Source organism: Muscardinus avellanarius, assembly GCF_963383645.1.
Source record: "Muscardinus avellanarius genome assembly, chromosome: 18".
NCBI lineage: Eukaryota > Metazoa > Chordata > Mammalia > Rodentia > Gliridae > Muscardinus > Muscardinus avellanarius.
In genome coordinates this window covers 7,858,353-7,882,305 of record NC_137804.1, presented here as the reverse complement: position 1 = coordinate 7,882,305, position 23,953 = coordinate 7,858,353, and the positions used below count along the sequence as shown (strand labels likewise).

General features: G+C 52.6%; 1 protein-coding gene across 1 annotated transcript; it reads right to left on the bottom strand.

The window, feature by feature from the left end:
- Positions 1 to 3,025: 3,025 nt before the first annotated feature.
- FAM240A (family with sequence similarity 240 member A) lies at positions 3,026 to 4,770 on the bottom strand (the record flags this gene model as incomplete). The annotated part of the gene is made up of 2 exons (XM_080715775.1): positions 3,026 to 3,116; positions 4,628 to 4,770. 2 exons carry the CDS (start codon positions 4,768 to 4,770, stop codon positions 3,026 to 3,028), a joined length of 234 nt encoding a protein of 77 aa, XP_080571901.1.
- Positions 4,771 to 23,953: the final 19,183 nt, after the last annotated feature.

The window sequence follows — 23,953 nt, the reverse complement described above, 5'->3', positions numbered from 1 at the left end:
GAATGCTTCTGCTTCTGCCAGGTGGGTGCTACAGCAGGCAGGAGAGGAAAGCCTTTCTGATTCTTGTGTTGTGATGAGGAGGGCCACTAGGAGGAGCTTTGCTACCGGCTCGACCTTCCTGGAAGTGCCTTCCTTCCCTGGAACCTCCCGGGCACCAACACTGCCCGCGGAAGGCACATGACTGACTTGGAAGGACCGAGGGCCTCAGAGCCCAGATCACCTTCCATTTCTCCAGGAATCAGGCTCATCCCGCATGGCAGCGCCGCTTGCCCGCTGCGCGGGGAGCTGGAAAGCTAATTCACCGACTAGACCCACCCGGCTGTGGAAACCGGCGCAGCCTCCTTCGCCTGGGGCTCCCTCTCTCTGGGGCCACCCTTTCCTCGCCTCGGGACGAATGTCAGACAAGGAGGCTCTTATTCGCTTTCATGGGATAAAAATTTCTGTTTATTTTCAGACACTATAAAAAGCCAGTACAGCTTAATCCCCTCGGAAGAAGGCTTGAAGCTGAAGAAGGTTAAGAACCATGGCAAAGCCAGGCGTGGTGGTGCAGGCTTATACTCCCAGCATTGGGGAGGCTGAGACTGGGGGATCACGGTTCGCAGAGAGACTCAGCTACCTAGTGAGGCCCTTTGCAACTCTGTGAGACCCTGTTTCAAAAATAAAGAATAAAAAATAGGGTTGAATGCCCCTGGGTTCCATCCCCAAACCCGCAAAAAAAAAAAAAAAAAAAAAGACAAAAAACTAGGGTTGGGGGTGTAGGTTGGAGGTAGAATGCTCCTGGGTTCCATCCCCAGATCCCCAGTACTGAAAAAAAAAAAAGAAAAGAATAAACAAAAAAAAAAAAAATAGGGCCTGAGAGTGTAGCTCCAAGGTCAAATGCCCCTGGGTTCTACCTCTAGCATAAAAAACAAACAAACAAACAAACAAACAAAACAACAAAAAAAAAATGGAGATGAGGCAAGCAAACCCATTTCCACTGTAGCTGTTTCTCAGCCTTTAATTGAAGGAAGACATGGAGGAAGCCTGCCGGGAATGGAAGGTCCCGCGGAGTCTCAACAGGGACAGGCGACAGGTCCTGTTGGCCTCTGGACAGGGTCCTCCCTCCGCCCTTGTCTCTGGCTGGCAGTGGGAACGCACTTCTGCCATGTCGAAGTTTCTGCCTAATTTGAGCTTGTTTGTCCTCGGCTCGACAACAGGCTGCGGGAAGGCCATGCATCCTATCATGCGTTGCAAGTGCAAGTTTTAATGTACTCAGAAAATATGCTTTGTCCTGTAAACTCAGCTAACCTTGCAGAAGGTCACGAGAGGCGTGGAGCATGAGGTACCAGGGCTGTGTCTGAGTAAAGATGGTCAGTTGCCAAAGGAGCAATTGTCCGTGTCCGTCTTTCAGACCTTTCTCTCCCAAGCCCCGGGGATGAATATCCCTGACATTAATAAGGGGTGTCAGGATAAAAAGAATGCAAATATCTTTATTGCAGATATAAAGACAAAAGTGAGAACAATGATTAGAACTAGGGATAGAGTCTAATCATTACTAGATGGCTAATGGGATGGGCCATGTGACCCCTTGTTTAAAAATAAAAGAATAAAAATAGGGCTGGGGGTGTAGCTTAGAGGTAGAATGACCCTGGGTTCAATACCCAGTACCACAAATAAAATAAAAATCCAAACTATGAAGCCACTCAATATACTTTTTCATTCATTAAATTTGCTGAGGTTGCCAGGCATGGTGGCACATGTTTGCAATCCCCGTGCTTGGGAGGCTGAGACAGGAGGATCGCACAGGCTCTTAGTCAGCCTCAGCTACTTAGTGAGACCCTGTTTCCAAATAAAGTACACAATAGGTCTGGGAGTATAGCCTGGAGGTAGTACCCTCAGTACCACCAATAAATAAATAAATAAATTTACTGAGGTTGTAAAAGAATGCTAACGCAGAGCTGGACAGTGTGTGGTGTCTGTCCCCATCATTCAAGCTGCTCCAAAGGCAAATTCATTCCATTTTGCTGAGTAGCCCTGGGAAGGAGGGTGAGGAGGGATGCTGGGACCTTTGGCTGGCACAGCAGCATATGTCTTGAGCACCTTTCTTTATTTTTTGCCGTACTGGGGATGGAACCTAGGGGCATTTTGTATCTCCGAACTACATCCCAGCCCTAATTTTTAGCCTTTTTATTTTTGAAACCGGGTCTCACTGAGTTGCGAAGGGTCTCTCTAAGTAGCTGAGGCTGTCCACGAACCACAATTCTCCAGCCTCAGCCTCCCAAATGGTGGGTTACAAGCGTGCACCACCACGCCCGGCCTCTCCTCCAGCTCTTTTTATTTTTATTATTTTTTTGGAGACAGGGTCTTGCTAAGTTGCTAAGGGTGCTGCTGAGTTGCCAAAGCCAGCCCTGAAGTGCAGTCCCCGCCTCAGCCTCCCAAGCGCTGAGACTGCAGGTGCGTGCCACCATGCCCGGAGGACAGCGGAGCTGCGGAGCTGCGAGTGGCGAGGTCCACCACCTGTGTGGTGAAGTCTGACACAGCTTGGCTGAGCGGGCACAGGCGACCAGTGCACACCTGAGGATTTAGTTAACACCATGAACAAAGAGCCCACAGGATGCATGACCCTGGATTTTAATAAAATGATCCCAATATTATTGATAAACATTTTTAAAAGCTAGTTAGATTCATATAGAGATCAATTTATTGTCCAACCTGATTTCATGACTCTCAACACTATTTTTATTTGTACAGACGGGTGCATTTCTCTTCTCACCAAAGGAAAACTAAAGCAATTCGTCAGGAAGCCGTGTCCTGCGCAAAAGCGGAGCGAGACTGCGTGGGCCGTCTGGGGCGCGACTCTGCAGACCCGGAACTCCCCGGGCGTGCTTGGAACTTAGAACGAGGGTTTTACAATCAGCAGCGTGGACGTCAAGTTTGCCGCGGGAGCCTGGTGCCTGCTCGGAGCAGGCTCCTCTTTGGCCCAGGAGCTCTGGCGGCCCAGGAGGAGCGCAGGGGGACGGCTCTGCGCGGGGCCTGGCTCTGGCCCTCAGCCCACCCGAGCGCACTTCTCGGCCCCGTCTGGGCCGTTGTGCAGCTGCAGCTTGGTCTCCAACTTCTGCTTCCATTCCTCTCTGAGCCTGCATTGGAGGCAGAGGCAGGTGGCTGGGCCCAGGCTGCTGGCGGGTGGGGCTCCCCCACCCCCACCGTGTCCAAGGTCCTGAGGGCTTGCAGGCAACCTGCATCGCCAAGTGGGGCTCTGAGCAGTCACTGCGCCCGCCCAGGAGAGTGGAAAGCTCGCTTCCCGCCCTAAGGATTGCAATCTTCAGCCTCTCAGCTTTCTCTCTCTCTCTCTCTCTCTCTCTCTCTCTCTCTCTCTCTCTCTCTCTCTCTTTGGTGGTACTGGGGTTCCTGGAAGCCCTTCTACCTCCGGGCTACACTCTCAGACCTATTTTAATATATATTTTTTAAATTTGGAAACAGGGTCTCCTAAGCCAGCGCGCGCGGCTGGCTTCAAACCTGCGCATCCTCCTGTCTCTGCCTCTCAAGCGCGGGGATTACGCGTATGCCACCCCGCCCAGCTCAGCTCTCTTTTTGAAAGTGGATGTCTTTAAAGTACAGGGGAAACCCGTTGATCTAGAATTCTTCACCCGGCAAAGCTATTTTTCAAAACCAGATGTGCCATGGTGCACACCTTGTAACCCCAGGGCTTGGGAGGCGGAGACAGGAGGATCACAGGTTCAAGGCCAGCTTCAGCAACTTGGCAAGAGCCTCACACTTTAGCAAGATCCTGTTTCAAAATAAAAAGGCTGCCGGGCGTGGTGGCACACGCTTGTAATCCCAGCATTGGGGAGGTGGGGGAAGGGAGGATTGTGGTCATGGACAGCCTCAGCTACTACTTAGTGAGGCCCTTTGCAACTCAGTGAGACTCTGTTTCAAAATAATGAAAAAATATGGCCGGGCGTGGTGGCGCACGCTTGTAATCCCCGCGCTTGGGAGGCCGAGATAGGAGGATCGCGCAGGTTCGAAGCCACCCACGCGCGCTGGCTTAGGAGACCCTGTTTCCAAATAAAAATGTTAAAATAGGTCTGGGAGTGTAGCCCAGAGGTAGAAGGGCTCCCAGGAACCCCAGTACCACCAAAAAAAACCAAAAAAAAAAAAAAAGAAAAAAGAAAAAATAGGGCTGGGGTGTAGCTTAGAGGTAGAATGTCCCTAGGTTCCATCCCCAGTACCAAAAAAAAAAAAAAAAAAAAAAGGGTCTGGGTCGAATGTGGTGGCACACACCTGTAATCTCTGTGCTTGGGAGGCTGAGACAGGAGGATCACAGGTTTGAGGACAACCTCAGAAGTAGTGGGACTCAAATAAACCTAGCATGATCTTGTTTCCAAATAAGAAATAAAATTGGGTTGGGAGTGTAGCTTGAAGGCGGAGTGCCTCCGCGCTCAAACCTCAGTGACGCACACGCACACACCTGGGTGTGTAGTTCAGAGGGAACGTGTCCCTGGGTTCCATCCTCAGTATCAAAACAAAACCCCAAACCAGAGGGGAGCCAGGTGCTGGCGCACACCTGCACCTCTCCTCACCTCTCCTTGGCTGTGAACCTAACGCGGGTCTTATAAGGCCTGTTAAAGCACTAAGCAAACCGTGGCACCTGCGCAGCGCGCTCCTCCCCAGGCGGTGCTCCTCCGACTCCCGGTAGCCCGTCTGCTTGCCGATCTCCCGCTCCCAGAAGCGCTTGAGCTCCAGGCAGGTGTTCCCGCAGAAGACCTCCCGGCGGGCGTACTGACTGTTCATCCCCTGGAGGAGACAGGGCGCAGCCGTGAGCGATGGGCGCCGTCAGCGAGATGGGCACAGCGCCCTCGCTCTGCCCGGGGCACTGCAGAGACAGCCTCGGTCCCGCGGGGCCACCGAGGGCCGGCGCACACTCCGAGTCTTCAAGCCTTCCCTAAAGGGCTCGTCTGGGGAAGTGAACTAGACGTCCAGCGCCTGCAGCCAGACATCTCGGAGCAGCTTGCTATCCTCTCTCCTCCTCTCTCCTCTCTCCTCTCTCCCCTCTCCCCTCCCCCCTCTCCCCTCTCCCCTCTCCTCCCCTCCCCTCTCCCCTCCTCCTTCTCCTCCTCCTCCTTCTTCTTCTTCTTCCCCTCTCTCTCTCTCTCTCTCTCTTTCTCTCTCTCTCTCTCTCTCTCTCTCTCTCTCTCTCTCTCACACACACACACACACACACACACACACGTGTGATATGTGAATGTGTGTGGAGTTACATGTGTCAGATGAACAGGACGCTCACTTTTTTTTTGGTACTGATGATGGAACCTGGGGGCATCCTACCTCTGAGCTCCAGTCCCAGACATATTTATTCTTTATTTGGAAACAGGGTCTTGTAGGTGGAGGAGAGTCTCACTACTTGCTGAGGCTGTCCTTGAACCTGTGATCTTCCTGTCTCAGCTCCCCAAATACCAGGGTCACAGGCATGCAGCACTGTGCCTGGCATGCATCTTGTTTCTGATGATGGTTAGAGAACCAAATGTAATCACTGAAATTTGTCAAAATGAGCTGGGCGTGGTGCACGCTTGTGATCCCCGCACTCAGGAGGCGGAGATAGGAGGATCGTGTGGGTTCGAAGCCAGCCTCAGCTACTAAGTGAGGCTCTCAGCAACTCAGTGAGACCCTGTTTCCAAATAAAGTATAAAATAGGTCTGGGAGTATAGCCCGGAGGTAGAAAGCCTCTGGGTTCCATCCTTAGTACCACACACACACACACACACACACACACACACAAAACAAAAAACAAAAACCCAGAAAATTATGAGCCGGGTGTGGTGGTGCATGCTCGTAATCCCAGCATTTGGTATGGGAGGATCGTGGTTCGTGGACAGCCTCAGCTACTGCTTAGTGAGGCCCTTTGCAACTCAGTGAGTCCCTGTTTTAAAATAAAGAATAAAAAACTAGGGCTGGGAGTGTAGCTCAGAGGTAGAATGGCCCTGGGTTCCATTCCCAGTACTGCCAAAAAAAGAAAGAAAGAAAGAAAGAAAGGAAAGAAAGGAAAGAAAGAAAGAAAGAAAGAAAGAAAATTAAGAACTTCACTCCTTCAAATCAAGAATGCTTAAATGTTCTTGTGCATTTGGTTAACTAGAACCGGGCTCCGACCCTCTGTGAGGCCCTGTGCGGCGTGCGGCCGGCCAGGCGAGGCAAAGGATCTGTCCCTCTGAGCCCAAATACTGGGCCAACAATTCAACTCCCTGAACCACAGATTGAACCCTGGGCATTCTACCTCTGAGCTGCACCCCGAGTCCCTTTTTTTTTATTCTTTACTTTGAAGCAGGGTCTCACTAAGTTGTGGAGAATCTCACTAAATAGCTGAGGCTGGTTGCAAACCTGTAATCCTCCTGTCTCAGCCTCTCAAGTACAGGGCTTATGAGTGTGTGGCACTGTGTCTGGCTAATATAACATTTTATTTAATTAATTACTTAATTTATTTACTTTTGTGGTACTGGGAATCGAACCCAGGGACAGTCTACCTCTAATCTACAGCTCCAGCGTTTTTATTTTGAAATGGGTCTCGCTGAATTGCTGACGACCTAAGTTTCTGAGGCTGGAATTCTCCTGTCTCAGCTTCCCAAGTACTGAGATTGCAGGGTTGCACCAGCACATCTGGCTAACTGTAAAACTTTAAAGAAAAAACAGAGGAAAAAATTTATTTTTTGAGGTTTGACGAAGAGCTCTTGAACATGACATCAAAAGCACAACCCATAAAAACAAATAATAATTATGCTTCATCAAAAGTAAAACCTTTGCTCTACAAAAACACTGCTAAGAAAATGAAAGGCCAAGGTATAAACTGAGAAAAATATTTGCAGATACATACTTGACAAAGAACTCTCAAAGATCATCAGTGAATCCATGCCTCTAATCCCAGTACTGGGGAGGCTGAGACAGGAAGATCGCAGGTTCGAGACCAGCCTCAGCAACTTAGCAAGACTCTGTTTCAAAATAAATAAATAAAAGCAAAAATAAAAAAGGGGAGCTGGGCGTGGTGGCTCATGCTTGTAATCCCAGCATTTGAGAGGCTGAGACAGGAGGATTGCGCAGATTCAAAGCCAGCCTCAGCTAATTAGTGAGGCCCTTTGCAACTCACTGAGACCCTGTTCCAAAATAAAGAACAAAATATAGGGCTGGAGGTGTCTCTCAGAGGTAGAATGCCCCTGGGCTCCATCCCCAGTACCCAAACCCCCCAAACTCCCCAATAACAGAACCACCCAGACGAAAAGAAGGCAGAGGGTGAGCAGACCCCACAGGGTACGAGGGAGCACCTGCCACCAGGGCAGTGCAGTCAGAGCCGGGCAGAGATGCCGTCATGGCTCTCTAACAGTCCCAAGATACAAACCACGCTGCGGAGGGCTCGCAGAGCTGGCTGGGTGGGCGGCGGGGGGCGCAGGGCAGGTGCTACTCTGGGAAGTCAGTTCGCTTTCCCGCCCTATGACCCTGCAATCCCGGATTTAGGTATGTCTCCTAGAAACAGAACCTGCTAGCATGTGGGAGGAAAGCCGTGGGCACCATCCCAGCACCACAGAATAAGGGAAATACAACTCTGAGAGCCTGTGTCCCGCCGCTCCGAGCCCGCGTGCCCTGGCAGACAGGGCTGCGCGGGGCTCTGCCCGCTCAGTCCCGTGGACTACCTCCTTCACAGCAAGACCTCTGGCTTTCTCGGTTTCAGTTGTTTTGAACCTATCATTCAGCTGCATAAGTTAGATATGGAAACTCCCATGAGACGGCGACATCATTCCCAAGACCACGCGAGGAAGGAGGGACGGAGGGAGCAATGAATCCCAGATGCAGAAAAAGACAGTGTCCCCGGAGTGGACGCGCTGCCGCCCCAGAGGTGCGAGGTGGACACAGGCACCCCAGCCTCAGCAGCCTTACCTTAGGGTGGGTCTGGAGGAACGAGGCGACGGTTCAGCGCTGGGCTCACGGCAACCCAGGCGTCCCCGAATCCTCAGGGTTTCCACCTTTTATACGAGGCGAGGCGATGGGTCAGGGATGCCTCTGCCGGTCAAGGTTACAGCAGAGCCACAGAGATCTCCTTCCAGAACATGGTGGCTTGATCCTGGCGAGACAGCCCATCCCCTGCTGCCGCTGTCCTCCCTGGGAGGGCCTGCGGGCCATGACTTGGCGGGAGCGCAGCTGCTGTTCGCAGCGTGCTCTGGATTATCTGTGGGCAGAGGCCTCCCTAGCAGGGGCAGCGCTGTCCTCCCTGGGGAGGGCAAAAGAGCCCTGATGGTGTGCAAAGCCACACCCGGGTCACCTTGCAGGACGACTTAGAGAGGCGTGCTGCTCTCTGGAGCTGCTAAGCCGGGGTAGAGCTGGCTGGAGAGAGTGCAGCATCTGCCTCGTCCTCCCCTGGACCCGGAGCCGGCCACCAGAGACTTTCCAACCAAAGGCATCGGCCAAGAAGGGGCTCTCAGGGGAAGGTGACCTTCACGCCAGAGCTGAAGGCGGAGGGCCCTTGTCTGGGAGCAGGTGCAGCTCAGGTGGCCCTTGGCCCTGCAGAGCCGCGTGCCGAGCCTCCTGGGTGGTCGTGTGGCTCAGGGGTGACCCGTGCGAGGGTGCGAGGCCCTGGTGCTGCCCAGCCCTCCCAAGAAAAGTCCATTTCCATGCTAGTGGTTTTGCTGATACTACTGTGTAGAGCAGAAGGGATGTGATAAAATCATGCGGAACGATTTCTAATGTAAGATTCGGAGGTTTCTAGTGTGTGTGTGTGTGTGTGTGTGTGGTCCTGGGGGTGGAACACAGAGGCCTTTCTACCTCCGGGCTACACTCCCAGACTTACTTTATACTTTATTTGGAAACAGGGTCTCACTAAGTTGCTGAGAGCCTCACTAAGTAGCCGAGGCTGGCTTCGAATCTGTGCGCTCCTCCTGTCTCAGCCTCCCAAGCGCGGGGTTTACAAGCGTGCGCCACCACACCCAGCTTGGAGGGTTTTTTTTTAGGACAATTTTTCTTTTCTCTCTTTCCTTCCCCCATCCCCACCACACTGGGGATGGTGTGGTGTGTGATGCCCAGAGGCATTCTACCTTCAAGCTACTCCTCCAGCCCTTTTTAGTTTTGAGAGTCTCACTAGGTTGCAGAGTCTCATTGCCTTGCTGAGGCTGTCTTCGAACCTGTGATCCTCCCGTCTCAGTCTCCCCAGTACTGAGATTAAGGGCCTGGCTTAGACAGGCTTTCACTACGTTGCCCAAGCAGGTCTCCAACTCCTGGGCTCGAGTGAGCCTCCTGCCTCAGCCCACTAAGTAGCTGGGACTTCAGGCAGTCACCACTGTGTCCAGCTAAGATTTTAAAGACCTATTTTCTCTTTTGTTTATTTATTGGTACTGGGAATTGAACTCAGGGGCATTCTACCTCCAAGCTACACCCTCAGCCTTTTTTATTTTTATTTTTTGCAGTACTGGGGTTGGGACCCAGGGGAATTCTACCTCCAAACTACACCCCCAGTCCTATTTTTTATTCTTTATTTTGAAACAGGGTCTCACTAAGTTACAGAGAGCCTCACTAAGTAGCTGAGGCTGTCCACGGACCGCGATCTTCTGGTCTCAGCCTCCCAAATGCTGGGTTTACAAGCGTGCGCCACCACGTCTGGCTTCCCTTTTTTATTTTTGAAACAGGGTCTCACTGAGTTGCAAAGGACCTCATTACGTAGCTGAGGCTGTCTGCAAACCACAATCCTCATGTCTCAGCCTCCCGAATTCTGGGATTACAAGCGTGCGCCACCACGCCCAGCTAAGCCCTTTTTATTTTTGAAACAGGGTTCCACTAGGCTGCTGAGTCTTGCTACATTGCTGAGGCTGGTCTCAAACCTGTGATCCTCCTCTCTTAGCCTCCCAAGTACTGGGATGGCAAGTGTGTGCTACCACCCTCAGCTCTATTTTCTCTTAAAATTGCTCAGTGTTGCCACATGTGGTGGTGCACATTTGTAATCCTAGTACTTGCGAGGCTGAGACAGGAGGATCATGTTTCGCGGACAGCCTCAGCTACTTAGTGAGGCCTCCGCAACTTAGTGAGACCCTGTTTCTAAATAAAGAATAAAAAATAGGGCTGGAGGTGTGGCTCGGAGGTAGAATGCCCCTGGGTTCCACCGTGAAGCTGGGCAGCACAGCGGACATGCTGTGAAGCAGCTCACTCAGGAGGAAGGGCCGCTTCACTGCACCAGGGCTGGGAGCTGAGCATGTCACGGATCAGAGAGGACTGGCAGAACACGTGTGCGCAGCCCGGCCCATGGCCACGGCAGAGCCCAGGAAAGGCCATCCTTGGCCTTTGTGATGGAGCTTTGAGAAGCCCCTCACCCCAGAAACATGCTTTCACCTCCAGCTGAGATGCAGGGACTGCTCCCCACTCTGCTTAGACCTTTTACAGGCACGACCAAGGCCAATGAGGCAGAATGGGGGTGGGCAAGTCCAGAGAAGTCTATAGACGCTGTGCCAGCAGCCGGCTGTGCAGCCTACCGAGGGAGGGCTGTCCCTTCTCCACCATCTCTGGTGACGCCAACCTCGGCAACCCTGGGCCCTTCCCCAGGGCCTCGGGGAGGGGCTGCTATGCAGGAAGCAGCTGACCCCCCTACTGCCAGCGTCGCCCCCAGACCCACTGCGACGTCCAGCTCCTCCTGACCAGTGGTGAGGTCAAGGGTCCCAAGTTGAACTGAATACAGATCCTGTAGGATGCTGCCCGTAGCTGACAAAGCCCTTTCAGTCACGTGATCTACCTTAGCGAGTTATCAGAGGCTAAGGAAATGTGGTGAGAAGTGACCGCAGACACTAGAGGAGGGGAAGGGAGTGGGCTGCTGGGCAGGGCAAGCCCGTGTCCCTGCAGACCTCTGGCACAGCACCAGGACCTGGCGCTTTGGGAAGGAGCCCCTGCACAGACACAGGCCGCCTCGGGTCCCCCTCGGCCCTGGCTGGTCCGGGGAGACGGAACATCTTCGTAGGGTGGAGCCTGAAGGGAGCTGGAAGTCCATTCTCTGGTGATTCATCTTCAGGGACCCCATTTAAAATCAGCCACAGCTGGGCGTGGTGGCACACACTTGTAATCCCAGCTTTCGGGAGGCTGAGACAGGAGGATGGTGGTTCATGGACAGCCTCAGCTACTTAGTGAGGCCCTTTGCAACTCAGTGAGACCCTGTTTCAAATTAAAGAATATAAAATAGGACTGGGGGCATAGCTCAGAGGTAGAATTCCACTGGGTTCCATCCCCAATACCAGAAAAAAAAAAAAAAAAAATCCACAGCAGAGGACCAGAGTCACAAACCTGACAGGGTCTGCACTTGTGTCTCCCTTGGCCGACCTTTCCCAAGGCCATTATAACCCTGACCCTCGTCCCACTACCTTTGGATAAGCAGTCCCTGCTCGGCTGTGAGGCGGGCACCGCCAGCCAGCTGCCCCAACTGCGCCGGCGCCCCCGCCAGAGCCTCTCTGACACTCCCTGGAGAAAACTATCCCCTGGCAGTCCTTTGGGGAGGATTACTTTGGGCCAGGGATGTTCTGGGGCGTTTCCAGCTCCTCCAAATGGGGCTGCTGAGTCCTGCCCCATTTGCCCAGGCACATCCCGGGGTTCCCAGAGTCAAGCTAGACAATGCCGAGCAGCCCTCTGCCAGCCCTGAGGTGGACAGACAGGCAGGCTGCTGAAGGGGCGGTGGGCTGGGAGCCTGCCTTCTCCCCACGTGACTGCAGCACTGGCCAATGGGGCCAGCAGCTGGACTAGAGGGCCTCTGCTTGCCTGGCTCCTCAGTGCCAGTGGCCTTCCCCCGCGTGACGCAGTGAGCCCCCAGGCCCAGGCCCTCTCCTGTCGGCCAAGGCCGTCTGAAGTGTTAACTGAGACGGAGCTGTTGTGGGGAGGGGGTGCAGAGGCCGAGCTATGCCTGGCTCTGTCAGAGCTCGACTTTGGACACCCACTTAGCACCCTATTCTCCTTTTGCACATCTGTGAGACCAGGGGCTTCCAAGTCCTCTCCAGTTTCAGTGCACACTGGCTCCTGGGAAGGTGCTTAGATGAAGTCCACAGATGTGTGTGGGTATGAAGGGCTCTGAGCATGCGTGCCTTTGTAGCTTGAGAGTTTCTTGCTGAAAAGGGAGCCCAGAGCCTCCCTCAGCCCTCCGAGGGCCCTGCTTGCACCTACACCGGGGCCTTCCATCTCCACAGTTCAGGGCCACTCGTGGCCTCTGGACGCTCCACCAGCACTAAGCGTGGCCCCTAAGCTCTTTGACCTGCCTGCAAGGCCTCCAGTCAGTGCTTTCCCATCGAGCCCACATTAAATCGGGACTCAAACCATCCACCTCCTGACTTCTCTGCCACTTATGACGGTCAGACTCTCCAGGACTTGTTCCTTCTCCTTCTACCTGGTCCCTGGCCACTCAGCGGGGCTGGCCCTAGGCCTTGTCCTTTCTCGGCTGAGTTCATGCAGGGCCTGATCTGGTCCCTGGGCTGCCTTAAGGGCTCTACCCAGACCCCACCTTTGCTCCTGTGGGGTAGGGAGTCGCCATTGAACCCAGAGGTGTTCTACCTCTGAGCTCATCCCCAGCCCTATTTTTTATTTTACTTTTAATTAATTTATTCTTTTTTTTGCGGGTTTTGGGATGAAACCCAGGGGTATTCGACCTCCGAGCTACACCCCCTGCCCTATTTTTTATTCTTTATTTTGAAACAGGGTCTCACTGAGTTGCAGAGGGCCTCACTAAATAGCTGAGGCTGTCCGTGAACCCCGATCCTCCTGTCTCAGCCTCCCAAATGCTGGGATTACAAGCGTGCACCACCACGCCCGGCTCTCTTTTATTTTGAAACGGCCTAAGTTGCCGAGGCTGGCTTCGAACTGGCGAGCCTCTCCCTCAGCCTCCCTAACACTGGGATTCCAAGTGTCCCGTGTCTGTCTTCCCCCTTCCGCTCTTAAACCAAGGAATGCACACGCGCAGTTTAGAAGGCAGCGCAGCTGGACACGCTCCGCGTGGATGGCTTGGAGCCGGACGGCTGCGTCGGCTTCGCTAGCTCTTTACAGCAAGGACACTGCAGCGCGTCGGCTCCCGCGCACAATCACTTCCTGGTCGCCGCGAGATCGACGTCACTTCCCGTTTCCGTACTCGGCGCCGGAAGCGCGGCCCGCCCCGCCGCCCGGGGGTGAATGTCTTTGTACGCGGCGGGACCGTCGCCCCTCGCTGGCGGCGCGGGACCTGGCCGGGGAGCGCGCGGGGCCCGACCTCTGGGTGCCCCGTTTTGTTGCTCGAGGACCTTTGCGGAGGGGGGAGAAGGATCCCTAAAGGACACGGACAAATGGCGGGATGGTCTGCTGAGCACTGCCAGCCAGGCCCTGCGCTCATCTGTGGGGGCTCGAGGGGCTGCAGGGGACCCGGGCACTCGTGCCCTGAGGCGGGGATGGAGACTTCCCTCACTGCAAGGGAGACCTTGCGAACCCACCCCGGACGCCGCCCTGGAGTCTCCTCAGCTTATCCCGGTTCACTTGCTTCCCACTGGGCACTGAAAACCCCACCCAGGTGCAATTGTGCACGTGCAGAAGACTTGGGAAAACAACTTGGGTGGAGCAAAGCTCGTCCTTCAGAGCAGAACACACTTGCAAAGGAGGCCGAAACAAAACTCACGCTCCTCTGCCTCCGTTTCAAACCAGCACATGTCACAAGAAAACAGGCACCCTCATGGAAGATGTGGAAAACACAAAAGTGCACAAAGGAAAAACCCTCCACTGCAAAGCACCACCTAAATAGAACCACTGCTCTCATTCTGTTCAGTAGATTTCCCGTTTTTACTGTGCATATTAAAAATTATAATAATTGATTTTACAGCACATGGTTTTATCACTTGGTTTACAACTAAAATTTTCTACAATAGTTAACAATCACTGTATAGCTTGGAGAAAACATGTTGGAGAAATTTAGGTACAACTTTTCCTCCCCTCTCCTGAGACTTTTTATGTTTTGAGAAGGAGAGCCTGTCTTCTTAGCTTTCTGTAGTGACGGAAGCTTGTCCATCAAGTTGGCTTTCACCTTGCCTCTCTGTGTGCGCCTAGCCATCAGTTGAGCAGCGCTTTATTTCCCCCCGTGCATCTCCAGCCTGCTTCCTCTCTTCACCTGGACCCTGGCACACAGGCAGATGTCCCTCAGGCCAGCACTCCCTCTCCTCGCCTCCAGTGCTTCCCCTGAAAGAAGCTTTCTTTCCTTCTAAAGATGCTGTCTTCATTGACTTTGGTATACTTAAAATTATCCTCAGTTTCACATTGGGATCAGCCTCTTTTTTGGGGGGAGAGGGTGGTACTAGGGCACTGAACCCAGAAGCATTCTACCTCTGAGCTACATTCCAGCCCTATTTTGTTTTTGTGGTACTGGGGATGGAACCCAGGGGCCTTCTATCTCCAGGCTACACTTCCAGACCTACTTTTGTATTTTATTTGGAAACAGAATCCTATTACGTTGCCAAGGGCCTCACTGAGTAGTTGAGGCTGGCTTCAAACCTTTGCTATCCTCCTGTCTCAGTCTCCCAAGTACTGAGATTACAAGCCTGTGTTACCACACCCGGCTTTTATTTTTTGTTTTGAAATGCTCTCACTAAGTTGTGGAGGCTAGCTGCACCTGTGATCCTTCTGTCTCAGTCTCTCAAGTACTGGGATTACAGATGTGTGCAACCATGCCTGGCTCCTAGGATTACCCTTAATAATTTATTTATTTCTTTTTGGTGGTACTGGGGTTCCTAGAAACCCTTCTACCTCCGGGCTACACTCCCAGACCTATTTTTTATATTTTTATTTGGAAACAAGGTCTCTTAAGCCAGTGAGTCTGGCTTTGAACCTGTGTGATCCTCCTGTCTCTGCCTCCCAAACATGGGGATTACAAGCGTGCGCCATCACGCCCAGCTACCCTTTAATAATTTAGAACTCAACTGTTTAAAAGAAAGGACTAGCCGGGCGTGGTGGCACACGCTTGTAATCCCAGCATTCAGGAGGCTGAAACCATAGGATCACGGTTCGCAGACCGCCTCAGCTACTTAGTGAGGCCTCTGCAACTTAGTGAGACCCTGTTTCAAAATAGACGATAAAAATAGGGCAGGGGGGGGTGTGGCTTGGAGGTCAAATGCCCCTGGGCTCCATCCCCAGACCTGCAAAATAAATAAATAAAAGAAAGGATAAATAAGGAGACTTTCTAACATTACATTTATCAGGGAACAGAACTTGGGCACAAGGTAGGAAGGGTTGACTTTTGTGGGGACAGCAGCAGAGGAAAGAAGTAGTGGGTGCTTTAAGGAAGCATTCGGGGTCAGTGTGGAGCGTGTGCACTATTTCACAACTGACAGATGATCATCTTTTACTTAAGACATCAGAGCAGTGGCTTTCACTGGGCATGAAATTTGCGTAGCACCCTAAACTTGGATTTCCCCAAAAGGGGAAATATTGGTTAATAGTAACTCCATACAGAAAGGCAGATGCCAGCAAGCAGGAACGTGGCACACGCAGACGGCGTGAATCCTGCAGTCATGGAAGCCGGGACGTGTTCGTCTACCACATGGCCCTCTGGAAGGCAGAGACAGCTGGTCACCAAAGGAAATCCCTCCGGCAGTTTATCTAGGTGTACCCGGCATGTGTACCCGGGCCCAAGTCAGCGGGGACCAAGGCTGGCTGGCGGGATTTATGACACACTTCTGATGGACTTTAAACAGAAGTTGCCACCCACCCCCTACCAGTTAGCTCTTTGTAAACACCCAGCCCAGCCCCTACCAGAGGGGATGCCTTCACTTGCCGGGACGGACAGAGCTTGGTTGGACTCTGATGCTAAGGGCAGCACACCTTGAGCCTCAGATCCCAGCAAGGAGCCTGGCCCCAGCTCACCCATCACTGGACTCAAACACGAGCCAATGGCCAGACGTAAAGCCTGTGCTGGGCGGCCTGTCGTACACCGGGTGGGGCATTTGCTTTCATTTTTGCTCTGGCCTGGAGCGTATTCAGCTCCCCTCATCTACAGGCTACAGGTCACAGCTGGGGCTGGGGGTCAAGCTCAGTGGTAGACCAGTTACCTAACATGTTTCCTCCCCAGCACCAGAAAAAATTGCAGGCCAGGACTAGAGAGTCCCCTCAACTTGAATGGCTCCAAAAACCCAGCTCGGGAGGTGGGAAGCCGGTGGCTCCTCCTGCCCGCCTCTAGGTCCTGTCCCCCCATCCACTGTTTTCTTCAAATCAGTAAAACTGGTAAGGTGGAAGCTGCTGAGACCAGTCACCAGGGTTCTTCTAGGACCCAGGAAGAAGTTCCCAAAGGGCAAGAAGGCAGCCAAAATCAAAGTTCTCACTGAGAGGCCTGCTCAGAAGGAAGGATGCCTCTCGGACCCCCGCGCTGCAGGAGCACCCCAGGTTTCCTAGAAGCTCAGGCTTTCAGCCCTGTGAGGTGGCCCATGCCCGGAATCACAGTGCTTAGGAGGCTGCGGCAGGAGGATTGGGGGTTCCAGACCAACTTAGGCCCTCAGAAATGGTTTTTTTGGGGAGATGGAATGCCCCTGGGTTCAATCCCCTGTACCAGACACACAAAACACAGTTTACAAACTTTCAGTGTCACACACACTCGTGAGAGCTCTGCCCCTGAAGCATCAGGACGGCCAGGGGTCTGAGCACGTCAGGGGTGCCCAGGAAACTCTCACCTGGAGCCCGATGCTCTCATGAGCAGAACTTTGGCCTCCAGGAAGGCGGGGCAGGAGGTGAGAGGAACAACCTACCAACCAACTACCCCGTGGGCAACGGAGGGAGCTGGACGGGCGCAAGAGAGGGTGCACCCTTACCACAACCAGGCGCAAAGGCCTGGGGGAAGCAGCGGAGCTGGCCGTGCCAGCACTTGCACAGGGAACACCTCCTGGGCAGCCAGGTGCCGTGCCGCAGGGACCCGCAGTTCCTGAGAGTGACAGGTGATATCGTTTAAAATTGCACTTCCCCTCCCGCTCCCCTCCGCCCCCTGGGCCAGATGGCTTACTCTCTGTGCACGTCGTGCTCACAGTTGCGTCCGTAGAAGGAGGGGAGGCAGGCGCAAAAGGACCCCAGGATGCAGGTGCCGCCGTTCAGGCAGCAGGTCTTGTTCAGCTCCTTACCTGCAATGTAAGAGGCGGCGCTGGGAGGGGCGGGGCTGAAAGCCAAGGACAGCTGGCCAGAGTGTGTGCGAACACGCAAATCCCAGGGGTAGGTGGGATTCTGCTTCTCGGCGTTCCCTTTGCTGCCTGTACTGTGCACAGGGACGCCACTTTCGTGCACACTCGGTGATAGCTGCGCCAGTGGGAGACTGCACTGGTGAGGGGCCGCGAACCGCCCCCGCCTGCCAGCTCCCGGGCACGCCTCCCAAGTGCTAGAAAGATGCTCAGGAGACCGGAGGAGGCCCAGGACAGAGATGCTCCAAGGCAGGCGGGTCTTACTGTCCTGGATTCCTGTGGACGGCACAAACTGGAAAGGCTGAGAACGGACTCTGTCACCTCTGAAGGCCAGGTCTCCCGGAGGCCGAGGCGGGCGCGCGAGCTCCTGGTGGCCCAGCCCTGAAGGACAAGGCAACCCTAGAGCCTGTGCTTCAGGCGACAGAACATTGTTAAAGATCAAGAGCACAGATGCGTGAAGACTGGGCGGGGGCTCAGTGGTGGAGCACTTGTCTAGCATGCACGGGAACCTGGGTCCAGTCCTAGCCCCTCAAAACAGAGAGAAAAGAGCAGAATCTCTCACCAGCAGCCGATTCCAGCTCAAACGCGTTGGAGAAGGCCATGATCAGAATCACACTAGGAAGAGAAAGTCATGAGTGCACGTTAATGAAACGGGACAAGGAGACCCGGCGTCCACACGGGAGGTCAGGGACCGCATTGGTCAGAGGACAAGGAGACCCGGCGTCCACACGGGAGGATTCCAGGGGCCGCACTGGTCAGAGGACAAGGAGACCCGGCGTCCACACGGGAGGTCAGGGACCGCACTGGTCAAAGAGGACAAGGAGACCCGGCGTCCACACGGGAGGTCAGGGGCCGCACTGGTCAGAGGACAAGGAGACCCGGCGTCCACAGGCCACGAGGAGAAACCGCATCCCCCTTCCTCTCTAGTGGCCAGGTCTTGGGGAAGGAGATGTTGAAAACAGGTCATCAGTGGACAGCTACTCCAGGGTCGCAGTCTCTTTGGTCCACATGCAAATGACTTTAAGTATAAATTTTACCCTCTATTTCAAATAACCTATGTGTTTTCTCCTGCGCCGAATTTCCATATAAGAATTTAAAAAATGACCGCATGATGGGTCTCTGTTACTGATAAACCCCATTTTACAATGTACTTCCTTTAAACCTCTCATTTAAGAGGTTTTCAGGTTTTGTTGTTATTCTTAACGGTTTTGCAAGTGTTGAATTCGTCTATACCTTTAACCATTTCAGAAAAGGATTTTTAATTTGGTCCTAGTATCATATGTTTCCATGAGAACAGGAAAACATTTCTTTGGCAGAGCCATTCATGTGGTTGAGAATGTTTAAAGTCAATGGCAAAGTCGGCTGGAACTGGGAGTGTGGAGTTCCAGGGTTTTCCAGAACAGCAGCGTTGCTGGAGGGCTTTTCAGGTCAGGGCAGGATAAAAATCACACAGCGGTGTGGATTGACTTTCTAGACCGGCACTGGCTAGCCACCCGAAGTTCTCGCCAAGATTAGCTCCTACCTGGAGAAGCTCTCCATCTTCCCGCCCTCCACAGCTCCTGAAAATGTGGAGGGAAGATGTCAGCGGTGGTTTTAGTTCACAAAGCCATTGCCAGAAGCGATGAGGGAATTGTCTCCTAGAGTGAGAATGGCAACTTTAGGAGCATGGCAGAGGGATGTGCGCAGAAGGTCTCTGCAGAAGCGAGCCGAGGCGGGGAAATGGGCGCTCCCAGCCCTAAGGTAGGCTTTGACCTTGAGCTAGGGACTTCCGGGACCCTCCTCCCCCTCGATGAAAGCCTTGGGGTGTCCTGGAGGACCCCGAGGTGGGCGGGGAGGTGAGAAGCCCACGCCCCTTGCCAAGCCAGGCCCCAGGAGGTGGGAGCGCAGCCAAGAGAGGAAGAGAAGGTGTTGTCTTGCAAAACTGACCAATTAGCCCTTATCTGCGTATCTTTAGTTGCCAAAACTCGGATTACTCTTGGGGAAGAAAAGGAGGCATCAAGTTGGTGATTCCAACCTGGAGACGTGGTGGAGAGTGTGTGTCAGGAAGCCCTAAACACCGCGCGTGGTGGAGAGTGTGTGTCAGGAAGCCCTAAACACCGCGCGTGGTGGAGAGTGTGTGTCAGGAAACCCTAAACACCGTGCGTCAGTGTTTCAAGACACTTGGCATTTTATCCTCAGTTTTACTTGTGGGCATTTGCAGATGGTGGGTTCTCTCAGGAGAGTGCTCTGGGCCCTGTGCTCTGCCCGGGGAAGCTCAGGAGGCCTGGGGAGGTGCTCCAGAGGTGGACGCAGGTGGCCGGACGCTCTGCAACGGGGAAAGGATCCAGAAGCACGTGCAGTGCCCGCGAGCTGAGGCAGGAGCATCACGGGCTCACGGACAGCCTCAGCAATTTAGTGAGACTGTTTCAAAATAAGAATAAAATGGGCCTGGGAGTGTCGCTCAGAGGTAGAACGGCCCTGGGTTCAATCCCCAGTACTGCAAATGAAACAAAACAAACACAAACACCAAGCACCGGCCCCCACGGCTGGGGGGGGGGGGGCTTCAGCCCGGACACCTGGGTTTTCCCGGGGTTTCAGCGCAGTCTTCTAGTGCCCAGGGTGTGGGTGTGGCCTCTCGCATCCCAGGCTGCCAGCGCCCACCCCCCTGCATCTGAGACTGCATGCCTGTGGCTGTTACCAGGTGTGGTGGTGCAGAGGCTGAGACTGGAGGATGGTGGTTCAAGGACAGCCTCAGCCACTTAGTGAGGCCCTCTGCCTCAGTGAGACCTTATTTAAAAAAACATAGGGCTGGGGGTGTAGCTTGGAAGTAGAATGCCCCTGGGTTCCATCCCCAGTGCTGCAAACAAACAAATAAATAAATAAATAAATAAATAATATAAAAGGTCTGGAGATGTAGCTCAGTGGCTAGAACACCATGCGTTCAATCCCCCAGCACCACAACTAAAGAAAGACTAAAAATCCAGCCTGACCTAGTTTCAGTGACTGGGCACACAAAGCCCAAAGAGCAGGCGAGGGAGGGCAAGGGTGGGAAGAGTGTGTGTGTGTGTGAGAGAGAGAGAGAGAGAGAGAGAGAGAGAGAGAGAGAAGAGAAGAGAAGAGAAGAGAAGAGAAGAGAAGAGAAGAGAAGAGAAGAGGAGAGGAGAGAGAAGGGGGGGGGGAGCTCGAGCGCACCTCCCCTGGGAGGACCTGGAGCTCCTCTAATCCCCACGACCTCAGCACCCAGGCTTCTGGTAGCACCTGGGCTGATTCCCTTCTGCCCAACACCCAGCAGGTGGCACACTCATTAGCAAGTTAATGCTTTCTGTTTTCTCTGGAGATTTTTGTAAACTGCACCTGGAGACCTGTTTGGCATTTGCCTGAGGTCTCAGTGGGTTTAAAAGGATAAATTCCTGCATACAGAAACCTGCGATCCCGGCTGTGAGGAAGGCAAGCTGGGCTGTGAGGTATGAGCGGAGGTGAGGTTTTGCAGGTCCCATTGTTCCTGGGGGGGGGGGGGTATATGAGTTTTCTTCCTATTTTCATACGTGAAAAATAGCATTTTGCTGTTGTTTGTATTTTGTTTTGTTTTCAACCACCAGGCTGAGAGTTTTTATTGTACTGCAGATGGAACCCAGGAGCATTCTGCTGAGCTACACACCCAGTCCTTTTATTTTTTATTTTGAAAAAGAATCTAAGTTGCTGAAGGCCTTGCTAAGTAGCACAGATGTCATGGTGCTGGGAGCCCAGGGACCTTGTCCTTCCTAACTAGGCCTCCAGCTGTGATGTGGCTGGGCTGAAGTGGGCCGTCCTGGCACCCGCTGCCCCGCCCAGGAGTTCACCTTGGCAACACTGTAAGTTGCTTGATTTCTGTTTTTGCTTTTCCAGCCCTTCCAGTCTCTTACCTCCTCCCCCAGGTCTAGACTCCCGCACTTCAGAAAACTCCGTCTCCTCATCCTCTGCAGTGTCTGCCCATGCCGATTACTTTTGGCTAAATTACGCTGCATATCTGTGACTGACAGAAACGTTAAATCTCAGCCCCAGCTTCCTGAAGTGGGGGCGGAGCGAGGGCAAAGTTTGAGACCACAGGAAAATAACTCCTGTCTCGACCTGACTCTGGAGTATGGCAGAGAAAGCCCTCCAGTCTGCGGGGTTTCAAGTCCTCAGGGTTTCAAGCGTGGCTCCCTCACAGAATTCTAGGTGATTTACTTAAGAAACTGCACCATCTATACAACAGTATAATTTTTCTTTCTTTCATTTTTGGGGGGTACTGGGGAATTGAACCCAGGGGCACCCTACCTCCAAGCAAGCAATACCCCAAGCCTGACTTTATTTCATATATGGAAATGGGGTCTCACTAAGTTGCCAAGAGCCTCAATAAATTGCAGAGGCTGGCTTTGAACCTGTGATCCTCCTGTCTCAGCTTCCCTGTACAGGGATTGCAAGCATACACCCCCACGCCCAGCTTTTTTTTAAATTTTGAAACAGTGCCTCACTAAATTGCAGACAGCTTGACTAAGTTGCCGAGGCTGGCTGGAACCTGTGGTCCTCCTGTCTCAGCCTCCCAAGTACTGAGATTGCAGGTGTGTGCCACCACGCCCGGCTACAAGATGATTCTGATGCATGTGCTGGGAACTGTGTTTGAGGAGGAAAAGTCTAGTTGAGACACTGGACGTGAATATGATTCAGAATTCTTTTAGCTGGGTGTGGTGGAGCACGCTTCTAATCCTAGTAGTTGGGAGGCTGAGACAGGAGGATCTCAGGTTCAAAGCCAGCCTTGGCAATTTATTTTTATTTTTATTTATTTTTATTTATTTATTTATTTATTTTTTGTCATACTGGGGGTGGAACCTAGAGGCTTTCTACCTCCGGGCTATACTCCCAGACCTTTTTTATATTTTATTTGGAAACAGGGTCTCACTAAGTTGCTGAGAGCCTCACTAAGTAGCTGAGGCTGGCTTCGAATCTGTGCGATCCTCCTGTCTCAGCCTCCCAAGCGCGGGGATTACAAGCGTGCGCCACCACGCCCGGCAGCCTTGGCAATTTAAAGAGAGGCTCTCAGCAGCCTAGTGAGACCCTGTTTCCAAATAAAATATTAAAAATCAGACCAGGGGTGTAGCTCAGAGGTAGAATGTTTTGGGTTCAATCCCCAGTACCACACACACACACACACACACACACACACACACACACACACGAATTCTTTTGCACTAAAATATTTTTCTTTCCAATTTGATGCAACCGAGGTGAGGTTGGAGGCACATGCCCGTAACCCCAGCTACTCAGGAAGATGCGGCGAGAGGATTGAAAGTTCCAGGCCAGTCTGGGCTACTTAATGAGAACTTGTCTCAAAAAATAAAAATAAAGGTCTGGGGATGTAGCACAGAGGTCAAACGCCTGCCTAGCATGTGCTGAGGCCCGGCCACTGTCCCTAGTAGAAAAGAGGGGAACTACCCGACAAGCCAACGATTGCTTCCTGGCCAGTTACTCTGTTTTGAGTACACTGCTGGAGCCAGAGGTTTCCAAAATTGGGCCCCAGCACCCTTTCCCCCCTGCTAGATAAGACAAGCCTAGTCATCTAGGCCGAGGGCATTTGCATGTGACCAAAGCTGCTGATAGGGAGGCAGACACTTCCTGAGGCCCAGGCCAGTCAAGGCCAGCGGCCCGCTGACAGATGGCAGCCAGGCTGCCAGAGCCACTGCGGGGCCAGCTGGGGCCCATTTGCCTTTCGCAAGCCCTGGAGAGTCACTTACGAGGGCGTCCTAGGTGGGCTTTGTATCTGAGCACGTGCAGGCGTTCTTCACAGCTCCTAATGGTTTCTTATTTTTATTTTTTGTGGTACTGGCGATAGAACCCAGGGGCATTTAACCTCTGAGCTACATCCCCAGCCCTTTTTGTGTGTGTGTGTGTGTGGTACTGGGGTTCCTGGAAACCCTTCTACCTCCGGGCTACACTCCCAGACCTATTTTTATATTTTCATTTGGAAACAGGGTCTCTTAAGCCAGCGCGGCTGGCTTTGAACCAGCTCGATCCTCCTGTCTCCGCCTCCCAGCCTCCCAAGCGCGAGGATGACAAGCGTGCGCCACCACGCCGGCTCCCCAGCCCTTTTTATTCTTTGAATTGAAACAGGGTCTCACTTGGTTGCTGAGAATCTAACTAAATTGCCGAGGCTGTCCTTGGACCTGCGATCCTTCTGTGTCAGCCCCCAAAGTACTGGGATCACAGGAGCGCACCACCATGTCTGACTTAACAAAACAAAATGAAAAAGGACTGGGGTATGGCTGCAGGTAGAATGTCTCTAGGTTCAATCTCCACTGTCTGTCTCTTTGTCACATACTCTCTCTCAAATAAAAAAGAGAAAAATAATTAAAAATTCTACCCCAAGTAATGAAAAAGCACATCCAACATTTTAGAGGAAAGGTTTAATCTAGTTGCAAAGACTTACTATTAGCAACTTAGAATACAATTTAAAATAATTTAGTTATAGCCGGGCGTGGTGGTGTACGCTTGTAATCCTAGCATTTGGGAGGCAGAGACAGGAGGATCATGGTTCGTGGACAGCCTCAGCTACTACTTAGTGAGGCCCTTTGCAACTCAGTGAGACCCGGTTTTATAATAAAGAATAAAAAATAGGGCTGGGTGGTGTAGCTTGGAGGTAGAATGCCCCTGGGTTCCATCCCTAGTACTGAAAAAAAAAAAAAAAGAAAAAGAAAAAAAAAAAGAAAAGAATTTAATTATAAATGTCAATTAATAGATGTTGGAAATTATAAATATAATTTATAAATATTCCATGTAGAAAATATTATTTTATATTTCTTTGCGGTACTGGGGATGGAACC